This window comes from Lathamus discolor, chromosome 1 (assembly GCF_037157495.1).
Source record: "Lathamus discolor isolate bLatDis1 chromosome 1, bLatDis1.hap1, whole genome shotgun sequence".
Taxonomy (NCBI): domain Eukaryota; kingdom Metazoa; phylum Chordata; class Aves; order Psittaciformes; family Psittacidae; genus Lathamus; species Lathamus discolor.
Window position 1 is genome coordinate 67,873,221 of NC_088884.1, and position 10,186 is coordinate 67,883,406.

The following is a 10,186-nucleotide window of genomic DNA, read 5'->3' on the forward strand; positions in this document are numbered from 1 at the left end:
TCGCCGCGGGGGCGGGGTCGCACAGGTCCTGGCAGGGAGGTATCCGCGCTGAGAAGTGGGTCAACAGACGTAACGGGCGTTGTCCCCCGGGCGAGGGGAGGCTAACGGTGAAAAGGATTTTCTCAACCTTCCTCTGCGCCACCGCGCCCCGGCTTGCCCTCTCGGGGCCGCGTCTTTTCAGTCGCTGTGCTCACCCCAGCCAGGATCCGGCGGGGCGAAGGGGATCGCGCGCGGCGGCGGTAGGCGGGTGAGTGCTCGCCATGGCCAAGCACCACCCGGACCTGATCTTCTGCCGCAAGCAGGCCGGCGTCGGTGAGTCCCGGCGGGCTCACGCCTCACCCCACACCCGCTGCGCCTGCGGGGCCCCGGGACGCGCGGGCCCGTGTGTGTGTGTGTGTGTGCCGTTAGCGGCCGTTAGGCCTGGCGGGCAGGGCGCCCCTCCCCCCCCCCCCCCCCCCCCCGTTTTATTTCACTTTTATTTTACTTTTATTTTGGTGTTTCGCCGTGCTTTGGGGGGTTTTCCGCCGCAGTGGGGTTGAGGGTGCTGTAAGGAGGCTGCTGCCCTCGGGGTCCGCTGTTCCATGGTCCCGAGCCTCCCGCTGCGGAGCTGAGTGGCTTCAGGGCCCGGGGAACTGCAGGGTTCTGTTCCTCGGATAGGGTAAAGGCAAGCGAGGTGGGTGCTGAACGCAAAAAGACGTGGTTTTGATGTATTTCACGCCCGTTGTGTTGGCCATACTAGTGGAGCCAGGGGAAGGAGCTGAAGGCTTTAGCTCTGGGAGCATCTTTCTATCTGCAAGATAACAGTGTGTTCCAGGTTATAGAATCACAGACTGGTTTGGGTTGGAAGGGACCTTAAAGCTCACCCAGTTCCAACCCCTGCCATGGGCAGGGACACCTTCCACTAGAGCAGGTTGCTCCAAGCCCCTGTGTCCAACCTGGCCTTGAGCACTGCCAGGGATGGGGCAGCCACAGCTCCTCTGGGCAACCTGTGCCAGCGCCTCACAGGGAAGAATTTCTGCCTAGCATCAAATCTAAATCTCTGCTTTGTCAGTTTAAAGCCACTACTCCTGTCCCTACACACCCTTGTAAAAAGTTCTTCTCCAGCTTTCTTGCAGCCCCTGTAGGCACTGGAAGCTGCTCTAAGTTCTCCCCTGAGCTTTACTTGCACTTGTTATACCTGTTTACTGATAATGAACTTCTTTTTCTTGTCAGAATTTGCTCTGATGGATCCCTTAACCCTCAAACTTAACTGAATCAGTATTTATTATGTGTGAATGTGTAAATCTAGTTGTTAGAACTTGATATTTATGACATTTGTTAAAATGGCTAATGTTGTCAGTTTCCTATGCAAATGACAAGAAATCTAAGATAAATGTAACTAGCTTCCTGTTCTGAAGAGAGGAATGTATTTGGGCTGCCTTAAACCAAATAAACACTTGGTTAATTTCTTTTTTCATCATTAAAAGCTGTGTAAAAGCTATGCCAAGATTCATGCGTAGGATTTCCTTCAGTCAAGTACATTGGATGTGTTTGAAATGGAATAATGAATGTAGATTTTCTTACTGTCAATGGCTGTCATTATTCATTTACAATGATCTTTGATCTCGGTAAATGTCTTCAGGAGGATATATATTGTTTTATCATAAATATGTTTGTATTTATGGTCAAACCGTTTCCATGGTTTACTTTTTTCCTTTCAAGACTGCTCACTGCAGAAGATAATTATTTGACAAATTTGGCATTCAGGCTTGCAGTTACTTACATTTTTCATGCTTCTGCCTCAAATAATTCTTTTTTGTTCTTTTTTCTTACAGCAATTGGAAGACTTTGTGAAAAATGTAAGTATAGCTTCTACATAGAGTTGCTTGAGAACATGGTGGTGTGGCTAGAGCATCCAGTTTAGAACTGGGGTTTGGGTTCCATTTTTGCTTTAACTACAGGCTTGATGTCACTCTCTGAGATGGGAACAGTTACTTATGAATTGCAAGTGTAAATAAATGAATAATTACAAAGGTACCCTCTCAAATAGATTGTCAGGCAGATGCATACTGTTCTAGAGAATATGCTGGCAGGGTTTGCAGTAGCTGTGGCTACAGTGACTTCTTGATTGGTTCTTTGTAATCTGTAATACAAAATGATCAGCTTCATCATTTCAAAGCAGGGGGAAAAGATTGCATTTTTGGAATCTGACACCTGGGGAGAGGTTCTCTTCAGCATTTAGTATTATAAAGGTGGGGGAGAGAGCATACAACATCTAGAGTTAGAGCAGGAAACCCCTGCTGAATGGAGTATGATTTGTCATTAGATCCTTGTAGGGAAACAGAGCAAATAAGATGAATAATTTGTGATTCAAAAATAGTATGGAAATAAGCAAAGTGCAAAGAAGCACAGTCTGAAGCAACAGGAGCTTGTTTACAGGAGCCCTCGGCAGTCTAACAGGTTCTCATTGGTAGCAGTTGAGGGCTGTCGTGCTGGAGATTTACGAGCAGGTTAGATGAGCTGTTTGTGGGAGTCGGGATTAGATGCCTTGGGAACTGGTAATAGGATATGAAGCTTTTCATCCCTAGGTCAGTGTTTTGGATAAGGTCCAGCACAGCAGAGACTGTCAATGGCATCTGTATGATATGAGTGCTTGAATTTCAGTTGATTCCTTGTGAGAAAGCAAGAGCTACTTTTGTGAAGTGGCTGTTTATGCCAGTTTGCCCTTTCTTTGGCCTTCTCACAGATAGAGGATTAAAGGGACCATGAGTACAATCTCTCACCTCATTGAGGATAGTAACCCCAGACTTTTGTTGACGTGGCACTGTGGGAGAAGCTTACACTGCTGCTGCTGTGTAGGTAAGGACGTTAGTCCTATCAGTCCAGCTTTTTGTTTTCTTCACAAGTGAAAAACTCGGGAAAAGTTCTAGAGTAAAAATAATCCAAGCAGGTTTTGGCTAATCACAGAAGTGACTTTGAGTTCCTTCTCTGATTGTGAATGCATGAATGCATAAATGAAACCCTCACATATTACAGGCTACTGGCCCTTGTTCCTCCTAACTGGGTGCAAATACAAAGTTGCACCCTGTGCAGGATAAACTCGTGCAGTTCAATTGCATTGTCTTTGAGCGTAGAGGCAAATTCTTTGATTCGGAAGCTTTTCCTCTTAGAGAGTGTGGAGAAAAGGTCAGATTGTTCTATAACCAGTGGCTCTGCTGTATTTGCAGGTGATGGCAAATGTGTGATCTGTGACTCCTATGTGCGGCCCTGCACCCTCGTGCGCATATGTGATGAGTGCAACTATGGCTCTTACCAAGGGCGCTGTGTGATCTGCGGAGGACCAGGCGTGTCTGATGCCTACTACTGCAAGGAGTGCACCATCCAGGAAAAAGATGTACGTTGGCATCCTGTCTCCTGTTGAATCGGTTATGTCTTTATTTAGTAGCCGTGCTTTCCTTAAGGGTCTTGGAGCTACTGAAATTAGTGTTGGACATGGGGTGCTTGGGTTCCACTACCAAAATTGGCACTGGTTTTCATTACTTACTTCCTTTCTTCCCCTGTTAGCTCCCCCTGTTTGCAAAGCATTTTGAGGTATTGGAATTCTCTTCATCCCAAAGGGTCTTTGACTGCTTTGCACTGCACACTCGAGGCTCACTTCCTCCACACACTGCTTGTTACCACTTTAAGTTGTTGTGTTACCAGATCTCTCAGCTTAGGTTTTATCAGGTTCAGAGATATTCCAGACACTGCAAACACACTGGTAGGAGCAGCTCCTTGCTGGAAGTCCATTATCAGCCACTGATCAAGGGCATATACACTGTCATAACGCCTATGGAATTGCCACCTGTGTTTCCTTTTGGATAACAGCATAAAGATAGACCTTTGTGTCTGGTGTCTGCACTTTATTCCTTTTTTTGGATGGCCTGTATTGAAGACATTTTTTTTTTTTTGCTAACATTTTTTGGTGTGATGATCCCTTATTTCTATTGTCAGTGCTATAATCTTCTTGTGCTGAGACATTTAACATGCATTACTCTGCATGTTAAATGAGGCAGCTCTTTATTTCCTTTAAAGTATTTGTTAATATCCAACATGAGTGCAGGACATGAAGAACTACAAATGAAGTGGTAGAAAGACTTTAGGGAAGAGCAAGAACATTTGCAATATCCCCAGAATATGGGCCTGATAGCTGTGAGAGTATCTGTTAAAGGTTGTTTGGCTTTTGGTTCTTCATAAATGCCATTTCCAGCATGCCTTAATGACTGGAGGACATGCTGAGAGAATGGTTCAGATTGTTACAGCAAGATGCTCAGCTGAGTGAGTTGCTGATTTAATTCTCTGCAGTACCTACCTTTTCTCTAGAGGCCTGCAGCTAAATGCAGGACAGGGGTAGGTGCTCATTTGAGGTTAGTCATTGGATCCAACAGGACCATAATATTTCTTAGTATCAAAAAAGGATATAAAGACTACGATAGTGGTGCTGCCTCCTACTTCAGAAATGCTGTGAGAAAGTAGTTTTGTTCACCTGCCTTCGGAACTAAGGCACCTGGCTTGATAAGTCACAAGTAAAATAGGCTTGATTTTATTCCTACCAGTTCATATTAATTCCAAACAAGTATTTTTCATAACCTAAGCTCACTTGTAGCTTACTGTGTCTGGTTCAGGTGTGAAATAGCCAGCTGCTCTGCAAGGGAGGATTATAGAAAATGTAGAGATGGAGGAGCAGGAGAATGATGTCAGAACTGAAGAACCTGTGACAGCTGGGTGAAGGCTGCTGTGGGTGAAGGCAGTTGCTCTGTACCAGCAGACTCAAATGTTAGTGATTGTTACAGATGTGAAGTTGCAGATCTGAAACTGATTGGACGTGATTGGCTTGCAGGATTGAAAAGTGCTGGCACAGGTGTAGGGTGCCCAGAATGAGTAAAGTTAAGTGTGCTGCTGTCAGTTATGGTAGCTCGTGCTAATGTGAATAAGAAAAGCGGATGGACAGAGCCCTATACCTGAAGCTCTAACACTCCAAGGTTTCAGTCGCAACAGTTCCATCATCCTCAGAGAAAGACTGGAAAAGAGAGTGAAGCAAGAAAGCAAATACTAAAATGGAGGGAGGAGGTGGAATTCTGTTAGGCACCAGGCAAAGGGCCTGGTTACTCTTGGTTCATTTGTTTTGGTGGAGGGAGGAATGGGGTATTTTTCACCCCACTTCAATCTGTGGGTAAAGGCTGAAATCCTGCCTTGTTACCAAGGACAGCTGTGAGTTGTTTTCCTGGGGACAGAAGCACGTTCATGTGCTGCCTCCTTAGGAGGAGGTGGAAGAATGAACAGAGCCCTGCAATAATAGTGTCAAGATTGTCACAGACTCCCTGGTTCGTGGGAAGTAAGGCTTGGAAGAGTCCTACTCTTGAGGTTCAAAATCACATAAGCAGACAGTAGCTGGAGCTGGTTTGTGGCAAGTGTATGGGGGAGGGATGATTTCCTCCCTCCTGTTATTTCTACCGTTCAGACCCCCCCACACTGGGATGCATCTCCTGCACAGGAGCAGGGATTGGTGGGGCAGCTTGGGTGCAGTTTCTGTAGCATCTGACATCTGCCCAGAGGCTTTCTAAATCTAATGCACTCAGGCTTACACAACAGTCAAGGACACATGTTCCTCTGCCTGCTGCCCCCCCCCCCCAGCTGCTGTTGCCAGCCACAGCATTTTGCCCCCAAGTGTTAGGTAGATGCTGGATTCACGTGGCCCACGGGCAAATGTTCCCTGGTACACCAAGAGGTGCATCTGCGATTTGTCTCTGCAGACACACCTCTGAGGCGGGTATCTCCCACTTTCTTTCTTGCTTTTAATGTGCCTTTTCTCCCATAGTCCACTGAGATTCAGGTACAAAAACTTAATTCTGTGTAGCTGCTGTGAATAGTTGTCCTCTCCCAAGATGACCATGCAGCCTCTGCAGCAGTCAATCCAGGATGCAGGAAATCTGAGATTCATCTCTCCTGTCACAGTTGAGAGGGATCCCTAATCACGAGAATGGTTTGGTGACATCTAAAGCAACAGGATTCTTTTTGCCTAAGGAGGGGAAAGGTTATTCTTCTGGGCCCTGTAAATCCTGCATATTCTCATTTAGAAAGAATACGGTCTTGAGGCACTGAGCATTAAACTGCTGATGTTACAAGAGCTGTTCTCCATCTTCACCCTGGAGATGGAGAAATATAATGTCCTAGACTAATGTTAAAAAGGTGTCCATCCTCTTCCCTGTTCCACTATTCTCTTGCTGGTAGTAACCAGATTTGAAGGGCAGTTTGTCTGCACAGGTATTCAAAATGTGTGTTGAGGATAGAGTAAGGAGTATGGGAACTGAGAACCTACTAGAACTATGTAAGTGACGATGTTATTGTGTTTATCAATCTCCTAACATACATCCCCTTTTCTTCTTACAGAGAGATGGTTGCCCTAAGATCGTCAACCTGGGCAGTTCCAAGACAGATCTCTTCTACGAAAGGAAAAAGTATGGCTTCAAGAAGAGGTGATCCTATCTGTACATGACTACACCTCATGTCAGGTTGGCAAGAGGGTCTTGGAACATCTCTGGACTTTACAAGTATTGAAAACCAGTTGATTATTTTTCTATAAAGCAGTACAAATTCAATGGTATACTTGGGGTTGGAGAAATAACAGACTGAGTGGGGACTGAAATCTGATCTGAACTGACTATCAGAAAGAACAAATGAGGATTACTATCTCTTGCCTTTCCAGAAGCTCTGCTACAAAAATCTTGGTGGGCAGGTATTTACACATGAAGACCAGCTCAGTAAAAAGCAAGTGCCATTTGTGGTGTTGGGAAACATCTTGGGGTTGTTCTTACCAGGCCTCCTCTCAATTGTTTGAAATCACCCCATGCATCAGTTTTGAACAACAGGGCATCAAGCCCATGTGTCTACTCCCCCTCCTCCAGTATATTTCCATGCTGCCCTGTTTTGAAAAGAACTAGCTTGTAGCTGGTGCTTTCCTAGGGAGAGCACAGCTGTTCCATGTTTGCTTTGACAGATAAATCCAAGGCTCTTTCTTGTAACCATTTTTGTAGGATGCATACCAATAAAGCATCTTCTTTTTTGTTTTATTTTTTGTATAACAAGGATTTCTCTCCAGTTCATTCTGTGCTTAGCCTCTCTGGAGCTTTCAGGGACATGCAGGATTAACCCAGCTAGAACTGCACAATGGGTTATCTGGTTTCTGACAGTGTCTGCTTATGGCCACGTGATGTTGCTGCAAGGAGCTTCAGGGAATGGCTATTGCTTTTGTCTGCCTGTGAGCCTGACCACTGATCATTTTGTCGTGTAGCGTGAGGATCGCTGAGCTTGTAACCCTTATCCGAGCTAATACGGCTGTGGATGTTGTTTCACCATGCAAACATCCAATCCCTTTCTAAAACCTAACTAAGCTATTTGACTCACTATACTGTTCTTGTGAATAAGTTAAAGCCTTCCCCTCTGTAACTGGAAACCAACTATTGTGTTCTAGGCTATGTGTGCTGGAAACCAGAGGCTGCTTGTTTGTCAAATACCAGTACAGGCTAAAAGCAGTCTGTTGGCTCAGCAGAGACCTGGGAACTGGTGCCTTTATGCAGAGGAGGAACTGAGTTCCCTACTAGTGTGCGCACTCCTCAGATGTTTAAATCAAGGCCCAAGCTCAGCATGCTCTGTAGCTGTTAAAGCCTTCACAGTCTAAGCAAAGCCTGTGGTACAGTAATGAGATTCTCCTTGTGCAGTCTTGGGGGGCAGAGCCTCTTCTGTACTCCCTCCACGATTTCAGTTGTTCCCGAGGCTAGTACCAATTCTTCTAACTCCTTGTGGTTTAAATGCCTCTTCTTCCTCCTCCAGCCATTTGGGTGTTTTGGGTAGGAGTGAAAACAAGGAGATAGGTTGTGATCATCCTTCCTTTAAAAGTAATTTCTTCCTGTTGCAGTTAGCTCTTGCTATGACTGGTCCTACAGCTATCACAGCTGCTCCTCCCTGTCCCCTCTGCCCCAGCTATTAATTCTCTCAGGTTTCCCTTTGAAGGTTTTTGCTGTACTGAGAGTATCTCTGTGTCCTCTTCCGTGCACCATGGTTCCCTTACACAACCTCTGGTTAATTTTTACCAACACGGATGCCATTTGCCAAGATGTTTAGAGCAAACTGGTTCTTTGGTTCCAGAAAACCCTCTCTCTCAAAGTTCAACTTGACTAAATAGCTGCCTCTTGTACCTTACTGGGGCACCCATGTCAGGGCCATTATCAGCCATGTTAAATTCTGTATTCCTTTAAAAGCAAGGCATGATGTGCAGATTTTTTTGTACCTGGAACCTTATCACTTCAACCAGAGTTTATCACTTGCTCTCACTCAGGCCACGCAAGTTATCACTCTACGAATGCAGAAGTTTTTACATGCTTTTTTCTTTCCCTGAAGTTTCTAAGGTAACAAAAGTTGTTCAGTGAAAGGAGAGAAGGGAAGAAAAGAAGGTTGAATTATTTCTTTTGTCTAAGAATTACTGCCCCTGGGGCAGGGACCCCTAGAAAATCCAATTTTAGAGCAGCCCTTGTTCAGATCGTTCAGCAGGATCAGCCTGGCAGGGATTGCTATAGAGATACAAGTGTCCCCATCCCTTCCCCCACCCCCAAAAATGGGTGCGTTGTACTTACTTTCTTGGCAGTTCAGGTGCCCTCGCTCTGGCTGCTGGGTATATTGGGCTGCATTCTGGCAGCCGTGAGAGTTAAGCTGCCATTTCTAGTTGTTCTGAGTCACTGGGCAGGTGGAGAAAGGGAGGGATAGGCTTTTTCCCCTTTGCCTTGGTTGCTCAGACAGCTCTGGGGAGAACGCCAAATGCTGCTGGGGCTGGATCAGGTCACTGCCGCTGCCTTTCTGATACTTTCAAGAGTATGGACGGGACATTGCCCTGAAGCTGCTAATTCAGACAAGGGTAATGGGTACAGTTGGGTAACACAGAAGAGCTCAGCCTTGCTTGCATGGTAATGATTTCTGTTCACCAGCAAATAAAACCCAGGCAGGGCCCCTAGAAAAGTGTGGTATTTTTTTACCTAAACAGATTTTAAAGTACTTGTCCAGTAGAAGGAGATTTCCTGGCAGTAATGGCGACCAGAGCACATGCTTAAAGGGCAAGCTTCCTTGCACAGTTTGGAAATGAGATGAGAGGTGTCCTGCTACTGTGTGCCTGCCAAGCTCCGGGAGGGCTACATCAGCCCTTGGAGTCCTAAGCCACCCAATTCAGGGGCTCCCTGGCTGCCATGGGCAGGGGACGGTGGGAGGGACACAGGGTTGTGTCCCTGCGGCAGCTGAACACCCATGGTGCTGCTTGCAGATCCTAACTGCATGGAGCTAAAGGTCTCTTCCTGCTGTTAACTTTTCTAGGTAGGGTTAATGGCTTCTTTTTTTTTTTTTTTTAATCAAAAGTTTGCTATGTAATATGTAAAAAAATCCCTTTATTTTGTGTGTTTACACTGGGGGAAAGATGACATGAAACCTCTTGGCCTATTAAGTAATTGGCCTCTCTGTTATCAGTACTAACAGAGCATCACTGCATTCTGAAATGTAGATGTTCCCTGTTAGATGCCTCTTCAGGACACCTATCAGACGCAGCTACAACTGAACTCAGCAAATAGCTCTGTAACACACCTTTCAATCACCTAGACCTTGTCTTGACAAAGCCTTTGAGCCCCAGGTGTCACCCTGAAGGTAGGCAAAGGCCTGGAGTCTGCCTGTGAGCAGGACAAAATCCTCCTCAAGCTTTACCTGCATGGGAGCTGTTATTTTCTCATTAGAGGCTTCAGCTGGAGATGTTGTTTGCCTGGTTCAATAGCAGGAAAGAATTTTTCATTTCCTTGAGGTCGTCACGTGAATTGACTGTAAAGAGGATTCAGGGTACGACAGCACTTAATTACACCCGACAATAACCTGACTGCCCTTCCTGGGCATTAAAGAGCTCCATCCCGGCGCTTCCGTCCCTCCCTCCCTCCCCACACAGCACACATGATCCAGGAGCTTTGCTTTGACGTAACAGCCAAATGGCCAGGAATGCGTGAGCTGGTCTGGTGACAGAATTCCTCTGCCTGCATGTGTACCGGGTAATGACAGGAGCCCGGTCAAGGCACAAGCATTTTAAAGAGCCCTAATGTGTACCACCCTCTCAGTAACACCTTATTAAAACGACAATAGAATTTTA

The 10,186-nt window shown here is 45.9% G+C and overlaps 1 protein-coding gene across 2 annotated transcripts; it reads left to right on the forward strand.

Moving 5' to 3' along the window:
• Positions 1–15: 15 nt before the first annotated feature.
• PHF5A (PHD finger protein 5A) lies at positions 16–7,088 on the forward strand. 2 transcript variants are annotated; one of them, XM_065677176.1, is made up of 5 exons: positions 16–312; positions 1,815–1,838; positions 2,726–2,838; positions 3,207–3,373; positions 6,409–7,088. In XM_065677176.1, exons 3-5 carry the CDS (start codon positions 2,745–2,747, stop codon positions 6,496–6,498), a joined length of 351 nt encoding a protein of 116 aa, XP_065533248.1. In that variant the 5' UTR covers positions 16–312; positions 1,815–1,838; positions 2,726–2,744; the 3' UTR covers positions 6,499–7,088. The 2 variants fall into 2 exon arrangements, with proteins under 2 accessions (XP_065533248.1, XP_065533257.1); XM_065677185.1 differs by lacking the exon at positions 2,726–2,838 and having other exon boundaries at positions 27–312.
• Positions 7,089–10,186: the final 3,098 nt, after the last annotated feature.